This window comes from Oryctolagus cuniculus, chromosome 4, assembly GCF_964237555.1.
Source record: "Oryctolagus cuniculus chromosome 4, mOryCun1.1, whole genome shotgun sequence".
In the NCBI taxonomy this organism is placed as follows: domain Eukaryota; kingdom Metazoa; phylum Chordata; class Mammalia; order Lagomorpha; family Leporidae; genus Oryctolagus; species Oryctolagus cuniculus.
Window position 1 is genome coordinate 96699161 of NC_091435.1, and position 25577 is coordinate 96724737.

Below are 25577 nucleotides of genomic sequence, written 5' to 3' on the forward strand. Positions count from 1 at the left end.
AGACCGAGCATCTTGGAGGTCAGTGGGGTAGCCGTGACCTTCTCCGAGAGGTAGCTCAGATATCAGTGCCTGGAGAGTCCCAGACTGTACATTTGTGTGACTCTGTTTGTCTTTGACTTCCCAGGCCCTAGAAATCTATACTTAGTACTTGCTGGGTGAATTATTTTGGTAATGATTTTTTTTTTTAAGATTTATTTATTTATTTGAAAGACAGAGAGAGAGAGGTAGAGACAGAGAGAAAGGTCTTTCATCTGCTGGTTCACTCCACAATTGGCTACAGTGGCCGGAACAGCACCGATCCGAGCCAGGAGCCAGGAGCTTCTTCCAGGTCTCCCACGCGGGTGCAGGGGCCCAAGCACTTGGGCCATCTTCTATCACTTTCCCAGGCCATAGCAGAGAGCTGGATCAGAAGTGAAGCAACCAGGACTGGAACTGGTGCCCATATGGGATGCCGGCACTGCAGGCAGTGGCTTTACCTGCTACACCACACTGGCCTGTGTGCATCTATTTTGAGATTGTTAGGGTTGGAAATGCCTAGAATTAATGACGTAGTTTTTTTCAATGGTTACATTCTGGCAAGGATCAGAAAAACAGCAATGGCCTTGATTCCACAACTTGTCATTGTGACCTTAGGGGTGAGTCTATTTCAGCTCTGAGTCTGTTTTCACATCTGTAAAACTAGGGTTCGGGGGTGGGTTCTGTGGTGCAGGGAGTTAAGCTGCTGCTTTGGGACTCCCACATCCCATATCAGAGTGTGTAGGGGTCGGCGCCACGGCTCACTAGGCTAATCCTCCGCCTAGTGGCGCCGGCACACCGGGTTCTAGTCCCGATCGGGGCACCAGATTCTGTCCCGGTTGCCCCTCTTCCAGGCCAGCTCTCTGCTGTGGCCAGGGAGTGCAGTGGAGGATGGCCCAAGTGCTTGGGCCCTGCACCCGCATGGGAGACCAGGAGAAGCAACTGGCTCCTGGCTTCAGGTCAGCGCGGTGCACCAGCCACAGTGGCCATTGGAGGGTGAACCAACGGGAAAGGAAGACCTCTCTGTCTCTCTCTCTCACTGTCCACTCTGCCTGTCAAAAATAAAAAAAAAATAAAAAAATAAACAGAGTGTGTGGGATTGAGTTCCGCCTCCACTTCTGATCCAGCTTCCTGCTAATGCTCCTGGGAGGCAGCAGATGCTGGCTCAAGTACTTGGTTTCTCCCGCTCATGTGAGAGGCTAGGGTGTCCTGGCCCTTCCATGGCTGTTGCAGGCATCTGGGGAGTGAATCAGCAGATGGATGATCTCTCTCTCTCTCTCTCTCTCTCTCTCTCTCTCTCTCTCTCTCCCCCTTCGTGTGTGTGTGAACCCAGGCGCTCTGATATAGGACACAGGTGTCTTGAACGGCTCGCTCACTGCTCACTCCTGCCTCTGCGGGACTTTGCTTGCTTCCTGCCTGCAGTGAGGCGAGATCATGTGTCTAACTTCTTGCCAGCAGGATGTGGGCAGATCTGATGTGTCTCACTTTTGGGCCAGCACCGTAAACAGCATGCTTTTTCCACATCTCTCCCCTTCCTGTTAGCTCAGACCCGTGGTGACCCACCTGCACCGGAACAGCTGAAGATAATATCCTAGGATGGCCCAGCATGCGTGTGAAAAGCCCCGACCCCCTGAATGACCACATGGAGAGAGTTGGAACCTCTCAAGGTTTGCATTACCTTAGCAGAAGCTGCGCTCAGGAGCCAGTGGTAGCTATCAAACCATGCACCTGCTAAGAGACATAGGTGTCTTAACCATTCGGCCAAATGCTTGTCCCTCCATGAACTTTTTGAAATCCCTGCATATACTCTACAACGCATTTGGAACATTCATCAAGATATATCAAAAGTTGGGTCTTTATATATTTCAAAGGATTAAAATCATACAAAGTACACTCTCCAATAATTACAAATCAGTGATAAAAGTATATCCCCCCAAATACTCATATTTAGAAATCAAGCAAAACTGCCTTAAATCACTCAAAGAAGAAATCACAAATAAAATATTCTGGCTTGAATAATATGAAAAGATACATACATTTTAAAAAAAGATTTATTTATTTGGAAGTCAGAGTTACAGAGAGGGACAGAGAGATTGAGAGAGATCTTCCCTTCACTGGTTCACTCCCCAAGTGGCCATATTGGCCAGGCCAAAGCTGAGAGCCTGGAACTCCATCCAGGTCTCCCACATGGGTGGCAAGGGCCCAAGCACTTGGGCCATCTTCTGCTCTTTTTCCCAGGCCATTAGCAGGGAGCAGGATCAGAAGTGGAGCAGTTGGGACAGGAATTAGCACCCACATGGGATGCTGTCATTGCAGGTGGTGGATTTACCAGTTACGTCACAACCCTGACACTGATACATCAAATTTATAGGATATGTCTAAAACAGGACATGAAGGGACATGTGTACACACACACACACACACACACACACAGAGAGCAAGCGAGCGAGCTCCCATCATCTGGCTCACTCTCCAATGCCTACAGCAACTGGGGTCAAGAGCAGAAGCCTGGAACTCAATCCAGGTCTCCAGGTGGCTGTCAGGAACATGACCATTTGAGCCATCATTGCTGCCTTCCAGCTGTTAGCTAATGGAGTCAGGAGTGGAGCCAGGAGTGGAGCCAGGTATCAAACCTAGGCACTCTGATATGGGATGTGGGAAGTGCCCAAACCACTTTCTTGACCGCCAGGCCAAATGCCCACCCCAAAATTATAGTTCTAAATGCTTTATTTAAAAGAGGAAAGGCGAGCTAAGCATTGAAGTGTAATGGGTTAAGTTGATGCTTCCTTGCAATGTCAGAACCCTTATTGGAATGCCAGTGAGTCCTGGCTGCTCTGCTCCAGATCCAGCTCCCTACTAATGCACCTGGGAAGGCAGCAGAAGATAATTGAAAAGTCAAGAAAGGTAACTCACCATACTACCAGACTCAAAAATTAAAACACACACGATCATGTCAATAAATGGAGAAAAACACTTTCCCCTCCAAAACGTATTCATGGTTCTCACTAGGCCTATTTAACACTGAACCAGAAGTCCTAGACATCTGGGAACTCCTTGTAAATAATTGTAAATTGTGCTTGTGTATATGAAAACCCAAAGAATTCCTTATGAAAGGAAAAAAAAATCCACCAGAACAAATGACTGAACTCAGCAAAGTTGTGGATTACAAAGTAAAAAAAAAAATACAAAAATCAATTGCATTTCTGTGTTCTAGTAGTAAGTAATTGGAAAATGAATTTAAAAATGATTTCACTTGCTTAGCATAAAAATCATATAGAAGTTAGGAATTTTGCAAGGAGTTGCCAGATGTCTCACTGAAGGCAACAAAACATTGCTGACAAATTAAAGATCTAAATAAATGGAGAGAGATGCCACAGTCAGGGATTGGAGGCTCCATATTGAGATGCCCAGGGGCTGGTGCTGGGGCATAGTAGCTTAAGCCTCGTCCTGCAGTGCCGGCATCCTGTATGGTCGCCAGTTCATGTTCCGGCTGCTCCTCTTCCATTCCAGCTCTTTGCTAATGGCCTGCAACACAGTGGATGATGGCTTAAGTGCTTGGGCCCCTGTACCTATGTGGGAGACCCAGAAGAAGCTCCTGGATCCTGACTTCAGATTGGCCCAGCTCTAGCCATTGTGGCCATTTGGGGGAGTGAACCAGCGGATGGAAGAGTTCTTTCACTGTTTCTCCCTCTTTCTGTCTGTAACTCTGCCTCTCAAATAAACACATCTAAAAAATATTAAAATGTCCATTCTTTCCAAATTGAATGGAATCAGCTGATTCCAAAATTTCTATAGAAATGTAAAGAATCTAGGAAAACCAAAGCCCAAAACAATCTTGATGACTGCCAGAGGACCTATGGTACCAGACTTCAAAGCAAACTACAAAGCTATGATGACCAAGGTAGTGTGCTGTTAGTGCAAGGGCCAATGAGCAGAACAGAACAGAACAGTGTTGAGAACAGACCCACACTTATGTCATCAATTTAACTTTTTTTACAGCTGTATCACATCTGTTTATTCACAAAGTGGAAGAACACGGATCTTAGTTAAAACAAATGCTTGTATGTTACATCATTTTAACAACTCAGAAGTTATCTCTGACTTAAAAACGCTCTTAAAAACATTTTCTTAAATTAAAATGCAAGGATGCAACTAGTATACAACTGTTGCTGATGTGCAATTACCATGCAACCCTAGCTCCTTTCATTGTTTCTTTTTTTATAATTTATTTGATAGGTAGAGTTATAGACAGTGAGAGACATAGAGAAAGGTCTTCCTTCCGTTGGTTCACCCCCCCAAATGGCTGCCACAGCCAGTGCTGTGCCCAAGCACTTGGGCCATCCTCCACTGCCCTCCCGGGCCACAACAGAGAGCTGGACTGGAAGAGGAGCAACCGGGACTAGAACCTGGGGTACTGGCGCTGCAGGTGGAGGATTAGCCTAGTGAGCCACAGCGCCAGCCAATTGATTCATTTTTAATTATCTTTATATACAGAAGATCAACTCTATACTGAGTAAAGATTTCAACAGTTTGCACACACACAGACACACAAAGTATAAAGTACTGTTTGAAGATCAGTTTTACCGTTAATTCTCATACTACAACACATTAAGGACTGAGGTCCTACATAGGGAGCAAGTGCACAGTAACTCCTGTTGTTGATTTAACAATTGACACTCTTATTTATGATGTCAGTAATCACCCGAGCCTCTTGTCATGAGCTGCCAAGGCTATGGAAACTTCTTGAGTTCACAAACTCTGATCTTATTTAGACAAGGCCATAATCAAAGTGGAAGTTCTCTCCTCCCTTCAGAGAAAGGTACTTCTTTCTTTGATGGCCTGTTCTTTCCATTGGGATCCCACTCACAGAGATCTTTCATTTAGGTCATTTTTTGCCACAGTGTCTTGGCTTTCCATGCCTGAAATGCTCTCATGGGCTTTTTAGCCAGATCCAAATGCCTTAAGGGCTGATTCTGGGACCAGAGTGCTGTTTATGGCATTTGCCATTCGCCATTCTATGAGTCTGCTGTGTATCCCGCTTCCCATGTTGGATCGTTCTCTCCTTTTTAATTCTATCAATTATTATTAACCAAGCCACTATTGATAATTCTATGCAGCACATCTCTGGCATTGAAGTCAAAAGGTCAAAGGCAAGTCAAAGTCAAAGGCAAGAATTGCATTAGGTCCTAGCCTAATGCTGCCATCCATCCTTGGTGTGAAATGGACTCCTAGGAAAGGAAATTGGCTATCTGGGACTGGATAAATGTTTCCTTTTACTAGATAGCATTTTTTGGGCTTCAGCAGCAGATAATCTCCCCGGAATGGTACAATGCGAGCATCAGGATTGCATCCACTCAACTCAGAAATACGGTCTGAGCAAAGTCCCACACACGTCACAACATACTGACTCCGAACTTCCTCTCCCTTTGTATTCTTTGTAACAATTGGATATTGCATCTCATCTTTATTTCTTGAAGGGCTTTCTTTAGCCATTTCAATATCACTTACTTCAAAATTGGTTAAGACAGAGCCACCTGCTTGTTGGAAATCCTGGGCTAAGGACAAAGCAACATATCGACAGTCTACAATGCCAGTGTATGGACAATCTACAGGCATCAGACCCCTGCAATATGATGCCCTCTTCTTTGTATCTTCCTGCTGGATCAGCCTCAGGCCTTGGGCACCATTCTCAGGCCTCTCATTCAGGGCCTGAAGTCTGGGAATTTCTTCTTGTTCAATAGCTACTATAAGCTGGCACTGGCGCTGGTGCTATGGTCACCCCTGCACAGTGACCAGGGCCTCCCTGATGCTGACCCACATGCCCTGGGGAAGCCCCCCACCGTAACGCAGCGCTGCCACCATCACCTTAGCCCCCTCCCCTCCCTCAGCCTGACTCCACCAAACCAACTGAATGAAGAGAATATTTTCAACAAATGAAGCTAACCCAAACAGATAACCTTATAGAGGTCAGGAGAAACGAAGACCCTCACAGTAAACCCATAAATTAACAGGGGATGACCACACAGCTAGACATTAAAGACCAAACCAGGCCAGCACTGTGGCATAGTGGGTAAAACTGACACCTGCATTGCTGGCATCCCATATGGGCACTGGTTTGAGAGCCAGCTGCTCCACTTCTGATCCAGTTCTCTGCTACGGCCTGGGAAAGCAGTAGAAGATGGCCCGAGTCCTTGGGCCCCTGCACCTGCACTGGAGACCTGGAAGAAGCTTCTGACTCCTGGCTTCAGATCGGCTCAGCTCTGGCCATTGAGGCCAACTGGGAAGTGAACTAGCAGATGGAAAACCTCTCTCTGCCTCTCCTTCTCTCTCTGTGTAACTCTTTCAAATAAATAAATATATATATATTTTTTAAAAAGACCAGACCATAATGCACTCAAAAGAATACACAGGGAAAACATCTTCACAACCTTGGGGCTTTAGAAGACACAAGAAGCACTAACCATAAAAAGAAAAAAAAAAGACATCATTAAAATAAAACTCTTCTGCTCTCCAAAATCATTAAGAAAATAAACAGGCAAGTCACAGACTGAGGGTGGTGGTGGTACTATAAATATACACATCTAATGAAGGACTTCTTTATTCTATATAGGATTCCTACTATTGAGCAATAAGAAAAAATGGCCAGAGATCTGGACATTTCAGGGAAAATGATGTCATCAGTAAGTATATGAAAATTAAGCATCATTAGTCATCATGCAGATTAAAACCACAGTGCTGTAACATTAGGATGGCTAAAACTACAAAGACTGACAGCAGCAAATGTTGGCAAGGACACAGAACTGGAACCCTCATAACTGCATGTTTACCTCCACTTTGGGAAATCTTTTGGCAGTTCCTTATACGGAAATTTTACTATTAGTTGTTTCACAAGTGTAATGAAGACATGCCCACAAAGAATACGTGAAATGTTTGTTTGCAATAGCCCGAAACTAACTAATCCACACGTTCATAAAGGATAAATATGTTCAAGAATCAGAATATCCTTGAGTAGCACAAAGAAACAACTATGGATACATGCAGCAATGTTGAATTTCAGACATGTAGAGCCACAAAAGCAGACATAAAGGTGAACATACTGTATAACTCCATTTATGTGGAATTCAAGAACAGAAAAATGGTTGCTGAGAGGGGAATGAATTCCCTGGAAAGGGGCATGAGGGGAACTTTCTGGAATGATGGAAAGTTTATTTCTGGATTGAGGTTAGGGTTACACAGGTGTATAGATTTGTCAAAAGTGATTAAAATGCAAGGCTAAAATGTATGCACTTTGCTATTTACCATTCACATCTGGATACAAAGCATTTTTGCCTCTGAAAATTAATATTAAAAATCTGATGTCAGAGGGCTTTCTGTGGTTTCTAAGAGCTGTTCACAGGGATGTGGTGACTTCTCTCCCTTTACAAAAATCTTGTCCTTTGTCAGCTCTTCAATATAAAGCTTATTTTTGAACTCACTAAATTTTCTGGTGAAACTCTGCTTCATATATATATATAGTTTTAACTATATATATATATATATATATATATATATAGTTCCAAGTTTTTTTCTTGTACTTAACAATTCATCATGCTCTCCTAGTTACACATTAGAAGTCACAAAGTCACCTCAAAAATAGTTCACTAGGACTGGTGCAGTGGCGCAGTGTGTTAATGCCCTGGCCTGAAGTGCCGGCATCCCATATAGGCTCCGGTTCAAGTCCTGGCTGCTCCACTTCTGATCCAGTTCTCTGCTGTGGCCTGGGAAAACAGAAGATGGCACCCACGTGGGAGACCTAGAAGCTCCTGGCTTTGGATCTGCGCAGCTCCAGCCGTTGAGGCCAACTGGGGAGTGAACCCTCGGATGGAAGACCTCTCTCTTTCAAATTAGTAAATAATAAATAAATCTTTAAAAATAGTTTACTCAACTCCTTTTAAATAAAAAAGCATGCCCGGATAGACTGACTTGTCTAGGATGATAGTTATTTCATTTCAGAAACACATAAACTGTGCATTGTTTTGTAAATACTAATAGTTGGGCAAAGATAATAGCTTAACTTTGTAAATAAATGTGGATTAAACAACTGTGTGCTCTAACTGGCAACTATGAAAATATTAGAAAATTGGAATATCTTAGATATATGTGTATATACCCGTTATATTTTAAAAATGCACATATTTTATATGGACCAGAGCATTTCCAAACCCACAGGTGCTTTGGCTGCTTCCGTGAATACTGTGGCTTTCGGGTGAAGTGATTTGTGCCATGGCTTTCGGGTGAAGTGGGTTGTGTCGTGGCTTTCGGGTGAAGTGGGTTGTGTTGGTTTCATAGCTGGTGCATTTCTACCATAGCCTTTGGCAAAGCTGTGCTGGTGATTTATAAAGCTGGGCTAATTAAAGGACTTCCGCATTAAAAAAAATCCTGCAGTCAGTGAAGAGCATAAATGATATTCCTGTACTATAATGGAAGGTAAACATGGAAAAACTGAACTTGAAACAAGTTTGGAAGTTCTGGTTGTGATGAACAGAGAAACGCTTAAAAATGCTTAAATGATGGAGAAACACTTTTCATTTTATAGGAAAATTTTTATTTGATAAATACAATTTCATAAACTTTAAAAAAATTACTGAGACCTGTACAGTAAAACTACATTTACCGACAATGCTGAGAGGCTCTGAAGGGTTACATTAGACGGCCACAGTGTCTGAGGTCTAAAATTTTAAACTAAATATTGCTACAGTCATTCCTCATAAAAAATCTAACAATTACCATTATTACAAACATATCATTAGTTATAATCTGTTCCTTGCAGGAATATCATTCAAGTTATTCCACATAAAACAGCACTTTAATAATGCTTTAATCTTATGAAAATAGATGACTCACTTCAAGATAGAAATGTCTACATAGGGTGTCCAAAATTAATAAAACATGCTTTACACAGAACCCTTTGGTGTGTTGATTTTATTAATACATGCTTGTATCATCCTCTAAATCGATCTTAGGGGAAAAAGACAAACACGGAAGACCTTTCTTTCTCTCCCCAGCTCCCAGATTTCCAGAGTAGCATATTTGACAAATTTGGCTCTTAACTGGATTTTTCTTAATGGCCTTGACTTCTGCCTATCAGGATCTCAAGCTGATCAGACAAGTTCAATTTCATAAACCTCTGCAATAGGAGTGAAGTCAGTGCTGATGCCTGTAACAGGGCTGAGTGCAGGTATTTCCTCCCAGGATGATTTGCCCCTGCTTCAGGGCACTCAGGATACTGCGGGCACTGGGTCAGGTCTGGGAGCCTCGGGACATCGTGGTGATTCAGCCGCGAGGAGCAGGGCAGTTACAGATACTCAAACACTGTGAACTCCCTTCGTCCTCGACACAGCGAGCCTTGGGGGCTGTCTCTCCCTGACCCGCACTCTGCTTCTCCCAGGCTGAGCCTACGCCTGCCAAAGCTCAGGCAGGGTGCTGAGTCACTGACAGCTGATGGGCAATTCGGAGACCTGACTTGGCACCTGCCATTATCTTCAGGCCTACAGCCCAGGCCAAAGCAGGCAAGTGAGGCAAATAGATTTGAGACCATTAATTAACTAGCGCTAACACATTTAACATCGGCACCCTGCTTTTGGCAGATAAGTTTATTATCAACATCATACTTTCCAAAGAATTTGAAAGAAACACGCAGAGGGAACTTCTCTGAGCTTACTGGTTATGTAGTAATAGTTTTACAACATTAGCAGTAGGAAATGACAGAAAAGTTGTGGATTGTGTTGTTACTTTCTTAAATAGAAGATCCTGTTCTTAAAATTACAAGATAATTGTTCCTTTAAAGGTACAGTAGGCTTTGAACAAAGGGAGATGTGCACACAGTAGGTAGATACCATTTACTGTGTGTGTGTGTGTAAAACAGTCTCCTTAACTAACTCCACACGGGGAATAAAGGAAATGACATCAGTCCCGCCTGGAGCAGCATGCAGGCCAGCGGACTTCTGTCTTGCTGCTACTGGCCATGTGTTACTCGATGACTCGCGACCCTTCTCTAGGGGGAGCAGTTTGTCCGGTGGCAAAGGAACACTGTAAAGCAGATGTGACACAGGCTCACTGGCTGTCATTCTGTTATATGTGTGTTTTATAAAACAAAGAGGAAGCCAATTCCATGGCCGCCTTTACTAGACTACTGCACTGGAACATGAGCTGGTGAGTGCGTCCCTCGTGCCTGCATTATTCCTTTGGTGAATTTCCAGAGTAACTCATCTTCCCCGGCTCTACACTGGGAATATCAAAGTTAAAGAAGGACTAATTATGCAAATTACATTTTTAGCTATCAATTGGTAATTTAATACCCTTGCATTATTGAAACAGGTAAATATATTAGAAAGAAAACAGTTTACCAGCAAATATGAAAGCTTTGATTCCTGTCTTGATCATTCTTTCCTTACCAGCCCAAATGCAGAAGTCTCATATTCATGACAAGGGAAAGCAGTGGGAGATGCACAGTCTAAGTCCTCAAAAATGAATTATTATATTTTCAAGGGAAATCTGACAAAACCTCATTTAACCATTTTCTTATAATTTAAAATATATATTTATATAATCATTATATGCTTAGATATGGGTAATAGTTCTTAAATAACAATCATCTCTAAATTTTAAAACATTTCTTTTTAACAAAATAAATGACAGTACTTGTAACTTTGGGAAGAGAGTTCAACTATTTTGAAGTGCAACTAAGTATAGTAACATGTAGCTGATTAATCATTCTCAGCACTGTAATTTATTGCTGCCATTACCTGATAAAAATCTCTGACAATGTACCTTATAATGGGACACCAGGCAAAATGCATATGCAGTAACTTTCTGCTGTAACTTAGAAAGGATATGCTAACCCCAAATAGGATAATTCTCATCTGAAATCCTTTATTATAAAGTTTAGCTTACAAAAAGGCAAGAGCAATTCTAGGTTGGCCACAAAAGAGGCTTTTCTCTTTTTTATTGATTGAGTTATCCATAATATTTTGATTTGTATAATTAAAGGTATTTGCAATATTTAAATACTGTCCAAAATTGTTTTTATTGATATGGTTGAACTTTACATTATCATAAAATACTATGAACAGAAGCTTCAGAGAAAATAAGGCAAATTTAGATACTTAAAGCATGCAAAAGATTCAATGATAACACATTAAATTAATAATATACTAATGGTACCCAATTTACCCACTATGGGTTCTTCATATTCTGTGACAAAAATAGTAAACATCAGTTTGAAATTTGGTGAATGGACCTGATTCCTGATTTATATGTAAGATATTCTACACCCTTTGCATTTATATGGTGCTAACTTTACTGGTTGTGTTACAGTACTTTAGGAGAAATCTGTTACCAGTATCAATTCACTACCCAGACTGCAGTAAATAATGGTTGGAAATGCATTCTCCTAAATTCACCTGCAAACTTCTAAAGCACTACTGAATTACCAAGGGTCACGCAGGGACCGAGATTCCTGACTATTCATGTTAGCTTCTCCCATGAAAAGCTTCAAATATAACTCTAATAAAAAAATAGAGTTCTCAACACAAACTTTCAGCATAATTTACAGAAGCAGATTTAAATAGAGTCAATAACCAAGCTAATACTAAAAAATACACATGAAGGAGGAATTCTCGCTCTTTTTCTCTTGATATTAAAATATAGTGGCCTCAGCAACAGGCTGAAATGCCATGAGGAGTCCCATAAGCACAAGGGACAAATCCAGACAAAGAGATAGAAAATGTCTCTTTATTCACAAACTGTGGCATGTTCAGGCTCAAGGTGGAATGTGCAGGATTCATGTTAAGCTTTCTGATTGTTTGCCACTGTAACTCTGTATGGGGGTGAACTACTCGAGGCTTCAGAAAGGGATTTCAGAGCTAATGTGGCCATTCACGGGATGATCGTACTCAATTTTAGGACAGGAGGTGAAATGGCTCCCACAAAGTACTACTGCCCCCTTAGCAAGTAGACGAGTCCATTGTGGAGAGAGTCAAGATGCTCCTGTCGTTGGTATAGAAAGGATCCGACGCACTCCATGATCTAAAGTAACAATAAGAAAAAAGTTTGGCTCACCAGGACCTAGGTTTTAATTGAGAAAAAAATAGACTCTGACACAGGATCAAAATGCAATTTGAGCTTTAAAATAATGAATGATTCATTTTTTAAATGCTAAAGAAAAGTTCCTCATGCTACACTGAATGCTCTATTCATGCCATCCAAAAACTTGGAAAAAATAATGCCCTAGTCATCATACAGAAATATTAGCCAAAATGCAGACATTCATTCGCATAAAGACAATCTCCATAGGTAGTAGAGCATGAGATACTTTTAAAATATTAACAATTATTAAGAAATAAGTATTTTATTAAGAGTAAGCATATTTAGTTTTACTGAAAAGCAATTAGGTTGTATTTTGACATTGCAGAAGCAAACAAAAATCCCACTTACCAAAAGCTCTGGAAATAATTAGTAGTTTGTTCATATTACTGGTCATTTCTTCTCTACTATAAAACTATTCTAAATATTTTAGCCTGATCAGCTTTTATGTAGTAAATGGTTTACTCAATAAGTATCAAAGACACCTGTAGGTCTCCAGTGTTTTCACTCCACTCTGAACACATGATCCTCTACTGGTCTGGAAAAGTTAACTGTTGTCTGAATGACAAGGTCCTTAAACAAAGTCATTCCATAATACTTTACTGGCAGCTGTAAACTTAAATTAGCTTGAGTTAACTTTAGCTAAAATAACTCAAGACCAAAAGTATGCTTCACATAGACTGGCCTAGTTCAAGGACAACATTAGGATTACCAAATAAAAGGTAGTTTTTCTTGTGAGATTAAATTGATGCCAGAGTTCCCACTTTCTCTAAGCAGAGATGTTAGTGCAAGAGACTAACATTTCAAATGGTCCCAATCCATCCTATACCTGTACATATCTCATTTCCTAGAGATTCTAAGCTTGGACTCAGTTTATGTTCGAATCAGTCATCAAGGGAGCTCAGCCACAGTGAAGTCTGACACGTTGAAATTTTAGAGTTGGCAGACAGAAAGACAAGCAGCGATGGCACCAGTTCTCTAATTTAGTTTCCGGAAAACCTTGAAGTATCTCAGCCTATGGAAGGACCTGTTCCCCTCTGTTCTCTAGCACCTCGCACTGTGATTGGCACTTATTAGGTACCTGGGATTTACAGAATAAGTGAACAAATGAAATTATACAATTTCTTAAACAGCTAAGTGTTTGTAGGGGAAGCAGTACACTTTTAACTGTAACTTTGTAACTATCAGTGCCCAATTATCTGGAGTCAGGTGTCCAATTCTAAACTGTCAATGATTTATGTTAGTTTTTCCTCTTCCCAACCATTGCTTACACAGAAGAATCATGTTAGGTAAGTTTTTCGTTTTTTTTCTCTTTTCAGAGCATACATGTGCAGCATTCATAGCTTAAATATCATTTTTGACAGAACATTAAACACCTCAACCACATATACACTATTTAAACTCCTTTCCATTTAAAAGATAGTTTTGATTAGGATAAAGTTGCTGTTGGTAAAATACAGGACATCATTCACTGCTGAAATGTAGCTCTGTAGGATGTGACAGGGCACATTGGAGCACCATGACCCTCCCTTTGAAACTAAGCTTGCAATATGGCATTTTTCCTTAACAACAGCAATACAATCGAAGGAAAATTTTTGTGCCTGGGTGGTAAAAATTCCATCAGGAGACAACTCTGTCACATAGAAGCACTAGTTGTATTTCTCAAATGATGTCCATCACTCTTTTGCTTATTTATTTGAGAGGCAGAGAGAGAGAGAGACCAAGAGAACATGAGCTCTCATCTACTGGCTTATTCCCCAAATGGCTGCAAGGATGCTGGGAACCAGGAATACAATTTGAGTCTCCCATGTGGCTGGCAGGAACCCAATTACTTGAGCCACTACTGCTGCCTCCCAGGGGTCTGCATTAGCAGGAAGCTGGAGTCAGGAGCCAGAGCCGGGAATTGAACTCAAGCAATCTGACATAGGACATAGGTGCCTTATTGGTGGCTTAATGCCTAGGCCAGATGCCTGTGCCTAAAAATGACTTTTAAAGTTAAAATATTATGTTAATGGACCTATGGAAATTTTCAGATAGCCCTTTGAAAAGCACCAAGTAGCTCTGTGTGTTATATGATTTTATCCTCTAGAAAAAAATTATGAAATCTGAAAAGATTTTTTAAATCACTCATCTGAGGAAAAAAGGGAGAAAATGACAATAATAACCAATAATATAACCTGAAATGTTAGATAAAATTGGAAGGGTATTTATAGTCTGTCAAATATTATATTAACTACTAAGTTAAACATTAATTAAGGAAAATGAAAAAACAAAATATCAGAAAAGAAACAGTACAATTTTAAGTGAAAAGAAGTACAGATGATAACAGCCACCTTCAGAACATATCAAAGTGAGTCTGAAAGCCCCGGGGCAGGTTCCACAGGGGTAATGCAGCAGAAACATAGCTATGTGATGAGAGTGACAGCACAGTACCTACACAGCCGACAGCAAGAAAATGGGCATATGTGTAAAGCAGAAAACACTTTTTGGCTCTTTTAAAATTAATTCTAGTTAAAAAAATCATTAGCAAAGATATACTTTGCCATTAAGGAGAAATTTCTGTTAAAATAGAAATTTTAAAAACTCTGTAGATATTTTATTGTGGTATTTTAGTCTAATTCTCATCTCAGTTCTTTGCAGTAAAGCTGTGTTATTATATTATGTTAAATAACATAAATTAGATCCTTCTGGAAAAACCTTTGGGAAACTCACTAGCCTAGGTATATTACAGAACTATTTTCTTATATTTTACAATACAATTGTGTACATTATAACAAAGTACTAATAAATTTAGTTGCTCATATAATCCTTTTATATGAAACAAATTACTACAAAATGATATCACAGTATTATGGAAATATTTTGGATCACATGTTATTTGTAATCAACTCAGAATAAATGGGAATTGAAACAAGAGATGTTATATTAATACAGACATGCCATTTATAAAGTTGATTGTACCATAAAGGCATGGCCCCCAAAAAAAAAAAAAAAAAAGAAGAAGAAAAATAGCTAAAACTAAAGTGACTACAAGTTCAACAGTAAAGGTTACCTGAATTTTATGATACATGAATGATATCATACTCTTCATTTTTTAGAACACAAAGCTAACTAGGTATTAAAATTCTTTCATCAACAGAAGAGAGTGGGGCCTTCTCACCCTTCTACTCCCGCTCTTGAGCCACACTTCCACTCCTAAGCCATGGCACAAGCAGGAAATGACCATGCTCAACTGGCACACTGAGGACAACGGGAATCGACCTCAGCTCCCGCCCACCGGTGCCAGGCTGCTCTGATCTGTTGAGTATGATATCATTCACTTGAAGAACAGCAAGCACAGAAAAAGCCATTTCTACTCCGTACCTTTTGGGGGAAAGTATGAAGAAATGAATCCCTTTCATTTTCAGGTGAATTTTAAATGGCATTTAACAAAAACTGGTAGTTTTGGTTAAAATCCACAGAAGCAAGCACTGTGATAACTCTAATTCAAGAAACAGATTCTGGAGGGGACAAAATGCTAAGATTCTTCTAATGTGTACTTTTAAAAGTCTATTCTAATTGCTACACTTTTAATTAGAGAATAAATACCAAACAAATGAAACTGAAAAATCATAACTTATTTTATAACATTTTTACAGACATGAGGAGTAGGGAGCAGAAATACAGCCTTTTATGTTCATAAATATCTCAAAAAGCCTCTGAGGACTGACTAGAAAACGCTCATGAAGAAAAGCAAAGCCTTTTGATTTGTGATGATTTTGTAAAGACAAAAAGCAAAATTTAAGAAATGCAGATAATGAAACAGTATATAGGTGTAATTTAAAAAAGAAAGTTATACAAACTAAGAAAGAGTAAAATACACACATTCCTAACCACCACATTTTGCAAAGATTATAAAACACTTTTTTTTGCTCATTAGATGAAGTCTCTTCAAAGGTGCTTTCTCTTCCTCTGTGAATGACAGAACCCTCTGCCCCAAGCTACCGTGCCATCTACCAGCCAAGTACGCTAGTACACTGTGGCCTTCCTGCTTCAGTTGGTAACACCAGCTGCTGATTTATTAGGGATCTGCAGGGGCAGGGTCATCCTGTTCCAGCCCAGAGGCTACTCATCTGCAGCACAGGCTACTTAGAGAAATTTCACACCTGCTGATGTGGGTAGGACTACATCTTCCTATAACTCGTTCCAGCATTCTTCTAACAGATGTGCACGTTGTTTCTCCTTCTGGGAAACAGCATAGGGAGTCCACGCACTTGATACTTGAATTTGTTTCAGTAAGCTAGAGGAGTTGAAGCAGAAAAAAATTAGTTATTTATAGATTTGGGACTTACAAAAAGCAATAAAAAACTTAAAACAAGCACTTTGCAGCCAAAAGTAATTTATATAGATAGACATGCTTTCCTAAAATATGGAAATGTATGAAAGGCTTCGATTTAACAGAGTATATTCTTACAAAAATACTTAAAAGTTTTATGCTCTAAATTAGGTGTCTACTAGAATAATTACATAAAACAAGTAGCTGGATATTATTTAAATCTGCAAAGGTTTAGGACTTTATCTCTTCAATACTTTATTGTGGTTAAAATGGTTTATATGTCAACCACTCAGAAACTTAATGAATTCTAATTCTTCTTGAGGTTTTTGTTTAGGTGGGACACTCCTGACATTCTTATGAGAAAAGTGGAGTGTCAACTATCTTGAAGACTGGGAAGGACAAATCAGGCAGGACCTAATCCCAATCTTCAGGAATGACAGCTACAATAACCACAACAACAGGGACAAGCACTTTACCAATGTTTACTATGTGCCCGGTTCTAAGCACTCTATATAAATCTATTCCATGATTACCTTTGGAAAAGGTATGATTCACCTTAAATCGCTAAAAAGCAATTAAATGCCAATCGTGCTAATTCTTTTTTTTTTTTAACAGCAATGGCACATTGTTAAAATGTATTAATGAAATAATTCATACAATCAAGATTTAAAATTGAATTCAATTTTCAAATACAGATTTATATTGATTCAGGCATAGACAGCCCAGTAAAATAACTTAATTCTATACTTTTAACAGTCTTAATGGTGTTAAAATGGAAGGGAAAAATGGTGTGACTATGTTGCTCAATGAATCCCAACCCTGGTTTTGCTAGTCAAGAGTGCTCCTAATTTGTCAAGGGTTGCCATTTTTTTAAAAGTTATTTTATTTCACTTTTCTTTACATACAGAGCATCCTATATAACAAATCTTTTGAAGATTTTGAGGAAGAACAATAAAAACAAATTCCCTAGAGGTTGGGAATCATGGTATGTTGGGGACAGGCAATGGTGGAAATGCACACAATGGACACAGAGACAGATGTGGTGGGGCAAGAACAGCCTGGCACCCTGGTGAGGCTCAATGATCCTACTGGATCTGGAGCAGTGCAAGCTACAACTGGGTTCATTTGGCAACTATCCAAACAAGAAAGAGCCACATCGCACTTGCTCTTCCATTATAGTTCTTGGTTTAGCATCCATTAGGATACTGTTCTTCCACTGTGTTTTGTTTACAGACATTTCATGAAAAAAAGTTCTGCTGGCAATTGTTTGGGAAACACTAGTTCAACTGAAACTCTACCAGGGACTCTTAAAGTAAAGGACTGTCAGTAAGTCAGGATTCACAGTCAGTCTCCAGAGGGAAACGAGACATCCTAATTCTCCAACTTGTTTTTGGAGTAAATTCCCCTATCCCTCACCAGGAAAAGTTAATCAACATGGGGATGAACAATAATATTCAGAGTGGGGCAGGTACAACGGCACAGCTGTGAAGCTGCTGCCGGGGGCACCGAGTGCCTGATCCAGTCCCGGCTGCTCTGCTTCCAATCTCGCTCCCTGCTGATGCGCCTGGCAGGCAGCAGATGATGACCCGTGTACGTGGTTTCCCACCACCCATGTGGGAGACCCAGATGGAGTTCTCAGGGGAATGAACTGGGGGTTGAAAGATTTCTTCCTTTGTCTTTCAAACAAAATAAACAACTTTAAACACATATTCAGAGGAACAGTTTTGGAAATAAAGTTTAGGTAACAGGATTTAATCAGGTACCCGATTTTTACTTTGGGCCCCTGGGTTCCAGTTTCCCCTAATTTCAATTTTACCTTCTGCAAGAACCAGGATTCTGGGGCTTCCACAGGCTCAACGGATAAAGTACAAGGCTCAGGGGACCCTGAGTGCGCTTTCTAACCGGCCTCCATGCTGCCTTTCCTGCTCTACTTCCCAGTGCTCCTGTGTAGGCACCACACCAGCCGGGCAGCACTTGCTACCTGTGGTATATGGCAGGGCTGTCACCAGGTAGGGTCAGAATGCTGACTACCATGCCCAAGTTTAGTTTAAATTCCATCATCTCCTTGAAACTTCTCTCCCTTTGCCAACCATGACTAGTCACTTCCTATCTGGATCCTATTCCAGTGTTTGTATCATTTAAATGGCACAAGCACTTAAATTCAACTTTCATTTACTGAGTAGAGTACTGTGCCAGTTCCCACAGGGGATAGCAACCTTGCTCTCAGTTTAGAGTTAAGGGTAAAGAACACGGCGGGAGAGAAGACAAGCACAGGAGAGCATGCTACGCTCCATGCCAGGGGAAGAAGCCGCACGTGGAAAGTTCCACAACCTTTAACAACCCTAAGAGGCACCGAGATCATCTCCATTTTTGCAGATAAGACAAAGAGATACAAAATCTGTTCCATCACTCACTCAGCTGGGGCTTGAGTCTTGGTTTCTCTGATTCCAGACCCCAAGCCACTTTACCATGCACCATATTGCCTTCTTCTAACTGTGGTGTGAGGCAGACTGCTCAGAAGAGAGGAGGGAAAACTCAGGCTCAGTGGTTGTTGCAGTTACTGGTAAGAGGGCAAGAAAGTCTGGATGAAAAAGATGGTATTCGGCACATATCTGGAAGGATGGGTGGGATTTCAGTAGCTGGAGAAGGGAGAGAAAGGACATTCCAAACTGATGGAAGGAAATGAGTAACTGTGTGGGCAAAAGTGTGGATGGTATGTATCCAGCAGAAGCTCAGCCTGAGTGTAAGGGAGTACTATTATTATTATTGCCCTCTTGTGAGTAGCCAGTGTGACTCACATTGTGATCCCCACACTGCTGACCCATAAACCCTCAATTACGGGCCTGTGAGGAGGTCAGTGCTTCTGGTCTGTGAGAGTGACAGCTTTGAAAGTTTTACAGTAATCTGATAGAACACTCTTAACTGTTCAAGCCAATAATTTAAGAATCTGAACTTATTTCATATATCTTTTAAAATTAATTTTCCTAATTCTTTAGTTTACTTACAAAACTATTGGTTCACGATGGACTGGGAATTAAAAACAAGAAAACAAAACAATGAACTGGTCCTTCACTTCATGGAAATACTGAAACAGACCAGAAACTCAAGAACAAGGATCTTCTCTGGTATTTCTTAGATGAATAACATGTGACGGGGCTGGCACTGTGGCTAGTAGGTTAAACCCCCACCTGTGGGGGCGGCATCCCATATGGGTGCAGGCTCGAGTTCTGGCTGCTCCTCTTCCAATCCAACTCCCTGCTAGTGGCCTGGGAAAGCAGTGGAAGATGGCCCAAGTGCTTGGTCTCCTGCACCCATGTGGGAGACCTGGAGGAAGCTCCTGGCTCCTGGTTTCAGATCAGCCCGGCTAAAGCCGTTGCGGCCATTTGGGGAGTGAACCAGCAGATGGAAGACCTCTCTTTCTGTCTCTCCCTCTCAAATAAATAAATCTTTAAAGAAAATTAATAATATGTGCTTTGCTCATAGCTGGTGCTCAGTCAACTGAAAGGGATTTACAGAAGCTGACATCCAGCCAGTCACTAGCAAGTGATGGTCCATCCACGTGCAGAACGCAGCTTGGGTGTGGATCTGACCTTAGGTAATTACATTATTTTGCATGCGTCACTTTTTCAGTTAAGAGCAGGTATTAAAATATAGGCAACCCGGCCGGCGCCGCGGCTCACTAGGCTAATCCTCCGCCTAGCGGCGCCGGCACACCAGGTTCTAGTCCCGGTTGGGGCGCCGGATTCTGTCCTGGTTGCCCCTCTTCCAGTCCAGCTCTCTGCTGTGGCCAGGGAGTGCAGTGGAGGATGGCCCAGGTGCTTGGGCCCTGCACCCCATGGGAGACCAGGAAAAGCACCTGGCTCCTGGCTCCTGCCATCGGATCAGCGCGGTGCGCCGGCCGCAGCGCGCCGGCCGCGGCGGCCATTGGAGGGTGAACCAATGGCAAAGGAAGACCTTTCTCTCTGTCTGTCTCTCTCACTGTCCACTCTGCCTGTCAAAAAAAAAAAAAAAAATATATATATATATAGGCAACCCAATGGAGAGAACAAACACTTTGAAGTTTCAGAAATATTATAAAGAAATGACTTCTTCAGATCACTTTCTGAACCAAATAAAATATATTTCCTTTATTCCTTAAACCAAATGAAGCCTGGCTAGTTTGAAAATGCTAACTGCTGGTTAACTGTGTAAAGTTATCTACAGAAAATGCTACCCTAACTTCCAAACTCGACTGCTTTCCCACGTACACATCTTTGATCCCAATATTCAGGAACTGGGAGCTCAGCCAGAGTACACGGAGCCACAGCTGCCAGGATAACCTGGGGTGGGGATGGGACGGCTCTGAGTTTCGTATCATCTGAAGAGAGGGAATCATTATATTTTGGGGCAAGGGAACAGAGAAAAGAAAAAATGCAAACTAATGGGAATCAGACTGCACCTGGTGGCACAAAAAATTAGCTTTTAAATTGTCAGAAATTTTGGTTAATTGGTAAGCCTCATTCTCCACCACACTTGCTTCACAGGAACGACCACATAATTTAAGAGCTAGAAGGTCTGCCAAGCAAAACAACTATGGATATTCAACATGACTATGTATGGCAAATGAAAATGTTCATCTTTTTAGACCTTCCTTCTTGAAATAAATTCTGGCTCGCTGCTCTTATTTCCACTATTTTCATATCAATGACGGTAAACGCTACAAATTTCTCTTAAACAAAAATATCTTCCTTAAATCTTATGTTAGAAAACTGTATGGCATTCCAATTTATTTTTTAGTTATTTCTATAACATCTTATCCTATCAAGTCATTTCTAAAAAAAGTTTAAAGCCTGCCAAACTGTTAACCACATTAGGTCTTTCGCATTTCAATTGTATTACATCCTGTGCAATCAATGTGACCATCTTGCATAGCCTTAAGGGAGATATCTGGAAAGAAGCTTTAAACTGTAATTATAAAAAAAAAAAAAAAAAGAAAAAGAAAAAAATTTGTGTTTGTGGGAATGATTTTCTTTCCAATGTAAAAGTCATCAGACATTAGTAGTTTCCAGATCGACTAGAATTTGGCTGGAGTCATCAAATATCCACACCAAGTAACAGCTTCCTCTCATCACAGAGAAGCCCAGCAAGGAGTGCAGTGCAGCAATGGGCAGCACCTGGATGGCTGCGGTCTGACTTGAGCCTGTCTCCCCCAAGCATGCGTCAAGCTCACGTTCGTCCTCTAAACTCCCTTCCCTCTTCTTTCCTAAGTAAAGCAAACAACTTGGAAATACTGGAAGTTGAAAGACAGTTTGAAAGAGGATTATAAAACATCAAAACTTCTATACTGTCTTTCAGGGATTTCCAGAGAGCAGATTTCTGTATGTGTTGCCTAAACTTAACTATGAAAATGACCATACGGTACAAATTACATTTATTGGTAAACTTATTTTGATAATTTGGCTTATTCTGAGTTTTAAAGTGGACTGAGGTCCCTTTATTTTAATGATGTACTTATTCAACTAGTTATATAAATAACAATATGTGACTAGGACTCTGTAGTTTAAGCAAAAAAGAATATCAGTATCTTTGAAAAAAAAATCTCCAAATTTAATGGAAAGGGTAAATTACCATAGGGTGTAAGGGAGAAAATTCACTTATCATTTCTTCCAAAGGCAACCATAATAAGGTACCTGTTAAATTCTAAAAAACACCCCCCAAAAAACCAAAAATTTCTCAACAGCTTTGTACATTTTAATAGAGAAATTAAGGCAAAGTGGCACTAGATCCATGTCTTATGAGATAACCACTTGAACTCAAACCCTTGGGGAATGTTTATCACACATGACATAATTTTATAGTGTTAGTATACTTGGTCCCAAGAGGATCTGTAGACTCCTCAGGGTATAACATCAATCCTGGCCAGCTCTTACTCTTGCAAGCTATTCACACGAGCTTTCCTTGCAGCTCGACAGGGTACGTTAAAAATACTAAAAATCTTTCTATACCAAAGCACAAGATAAATATATTGTAACTATGATCATGTGAGGCATACTAAAACAAAATATAAATTCACAATGTTTTAGAATTTTTTCTCAATTTATAATAATAATAAACTAAGGGCCAGCTTTGTGGCATAGTAAGTTAAGCATCCGCCTGCCATATGGGAGCCGGTTTGAGTCCTGGTTGCTCCTCTACTGACCCAGCTCTCCTCTATGGCCTGGGAAAGCAGAAGAAGATGGCTCAAGTGCTTGGGACCCTGCATCCATGTGGGAAACCCAGAAAAAGTTGCTGGCTCCTGGCTTTGGAGAGGCTCAGCTCCAGCCGTTGTGGCCATTTGAAGAGTGAACCAGTGGATGGAAGACCTTTCTCTGTCTCTTCCTTTCTCTGTCTGTAACTATCCTTTCAAGTAAATCAATCTTAAAAAAAAAAAAAAAAAAACACAAAAAACCAGATTTATTTAGGGCAAGTCACTAAAGAAATCTAATTTTAAAAAAGATGTCATACAATAATGCAGATTCTTCAAATTATACATATTCCATTGTTGACAGTACTAAAGTTAAAGGAGTTACAGTCTTCAACTGGCTTTGTTCTAAAGTGTTGTCACTGATTTATCCCACATGAGACAACAACATATCTTCTTGACTAGTAATTACAATAAATAAAATGACAACTAGTTCAAGCAAAAATATAATTATTAGTGATGGGAATTTTTAACCCTCATAATTAATCAAAATATTCTTCAAATTCCAGATAAGTCTAGGTCTTTTTAAAATTTATTCCTCAAAGGAGTGGTAATTCAAGTTCTCTCTTTTTTTTTTTTTTTGACAGGCAGAGTGGACAGTGAGAGAGAGAGACAGAGAGAAAGGTCTTCCTTTGCCGTTGGTTCACCCTCCAATGGCCGCCGCGGCCGGCGCGCTGCGGCCGGCGCACCGCACCGATCCGAAGGCAGGAGCCAGGATCCAGGTGCTTTTCCTGGTCTCCCATGGGGTGCAGGGCCCAAGCACCTGGGCCATCCTCCACTGCACTCCCGGGCCACAGCAGAGGGCTGGCCTGGAAGAGGGGCAACCGGGACAGAATCCGGCGCCCCGACCGGGACTAGAACCCGGTGTGCCGGCGCCGCTAGGCGGAGGATTAGCCTAGTGAGCCGCGGCGCCGGCCTCAAGTTCTCTTCAATTCATATTTTTTAACTACAAAAGTGTAATAAATAAATAAATAAAAATTAAATAAAAAATTAAATTTTAAGAAAAGTAAGAACAGGTTTTCTTGAACATATCATCAAAACAATTACTCCATACTAATTCTCTGTACTTATCCACTTGATCATTCAGTTCAAGAGGTAGATAAGTAATTTAGTGTGACTACATTAAACTATATTAAATGAAATGTACAACTATAACTTCAAAGAGGAAAAAGAGGTCAGAAACCATAGAAATAGCATAATGTATTTTCAAAAGAAGTGAAAAGGACTAATTTCTTGAATTCACGATAACAAGTTCTAAGAATACTTAGTTATGTTAGAATCTGAGGTGAAGTATGATTTATCACTGTGGCTCCAAAAAAGACTGATGAATACTCATGGGTGGACATTCAGAAAATGTGAAGACCACAGAAACAGAACACAACTAAATCAAAACAGCACATGAGAAATGATGTAGGAATTAGTAAAGAAGAGGTGGCAATGTCAGGTCAGTTTTCCCACAGCATGCCCCAAGCACGAGAACTTAGCAGAGTCCCCAGGAAGGTCCAGCGCGGTACTACCTAGTGCACGCAACAACTCTGCTGCTCGCTGCAAGCCTCAGCTAGCAGGTGCCTACTGTCCTCCCCTCTGTGCTGGCTTTCAGCAAGTTCATATGCTGAGCTGACTGAACCCTTATCTTCTTCCATCTGGAAGGACAGAAAAGCAGTGAGTCTCAGTTCAGAATGACACTCTCACCATACAGAGGTTTTGAATCAAAGCCACAAGCTGAGGTCCACAATCTGGGAGGCACAAATGAATGTTCACACAGTAGCACATTTACTATCACAAAAGACAGCAAATAGCAGCTTCTTAAGGGGAACACAACAAAGCACACAAAGCCACAATTTTCCAGTGCACAAAGCTAAATTAAGATCAGGTAGGTTTCCTTTAATAAAACTCAGTTTCTTCTATCAAATTTATTGCCATCAAGATTTAGGGTTCCTACTACAAAGGTATGCTAATGTCCCACCTCTTGAGCTCCCTTCTCAGGGAAGTTTTCTAGTGGGACTTCAGTAGAGCAGAAGGGTCACATGGCCTTACAAATGTCACAGATATGTGGGTCAAGGGCTACACTTGATTGATTAGTTTACACAGTAAACTTAATCCTTAATTTGAAATATGTTTGGTGGAGGTCAATTAATTTATGTGAATTTCAGTTCTTTTTTTTTTTTAACTTATATTTACCTTAGAGACCTTCTAAGGAAGTTTACTTTAAAAATGTGCCTGTAGCATCTTTATTTTAACCCTTATTAAATTATGAGACAATGTCAACAATGAAAATTTACTTTTTGCATCATCTGTATGTGAATTAGGACTGATTAATAACTATTTCTATAAAAATGCAGTAGAGTCCTTTGGATTAAAGAGTATGCTAAGTTTGTAGAAGATAGCTTACAGGTTTTGTTTATAACACAGGGGAAGGGAAAAAATCCTCAAAATAAGCTTTCTTTTAAAAATTGCTTATAGTTTTATGCTAATGGTTTTTAATCTGATTAAATATTTGAAAGCTCTTGAAGATATCTAATATCTACACAATTTTCCTCTCAATTGCAAGAGTAAACAGTTAAACTACCCATGGAATGTTGATCAGAGCAGCTTAAAACACAAGATGTCTGTGGAGATAATGTATATATATAAGACATACAAAATATACTGTTCAATTTATAGATGCACTAAATAGTAGCAAGGATATGAAATACTTTGGCAGCCATTACAGTGTACAAACACAAATATGCACATGTATTTACAACACAGATTAAGGCAAGATAAAAATGGACAACTTCTCAGTTCTAAGTAACTACATCTTAAAAGCTTAAACTTTATGATGAATTTTTATAGCTTTAATTACCCAACATGCAGAAGCATTCTCAAAAATGAATAACATGACAAGCAGAAGCATTAGAATTA

At 40.4% G+C, this 25577-nt stretch overlaps 1 protein-coding gene and 1 pseudogene across 7 annotated transcripts in view; both read right to left on the reverse strand.

The window, feature by feature from the left end:
• Positions 1 to 4984: 4984 nt before the first annotated feature.
• On the reverse strand, positions 4985 to 5765 carry LOC103350523 (L-2-hydroxyglutarate dehydrogenase, mitochondrial pseudogene; annotated as a pseudogene).
• Positions 5766 to 8576: 2811 nt separating this feature from the next.
• Positions 8577 to 25577, reverse strand: part of ATP11B (ATPase phospholipid transporting 11B (putative)) — a 112505-nt gene continuing 95504 nt past the window's right edge. For 4 of the 7 annotated variants that reach the window (XM_008266558.4, XM_070072462.1, XM_070072460.1 and 1 more), the window contains 2 exons: positions 16284 to 16417; positions 8577 to 12081 (listed from right to left, as the gene is read on the reverse strand). In XM_008266558.4, coding sequence (XP_008264780.2) covers positions 12000 to 12081; positions 16284 to 16417 — 216 coding nt within the window. In that variant the 3' untranslated portion in view covers positions 8577 to 11999. Of the gene's footprint in view, positions 12082 to 16283; positions 16418 to 24190; positions 24317 to 25577 lie in introns of those variants that run through there. The other 3 variants (XR_011388037.1, XR_011388036.1, XR_011388038.1) reach the window with 2 other exon arrangements.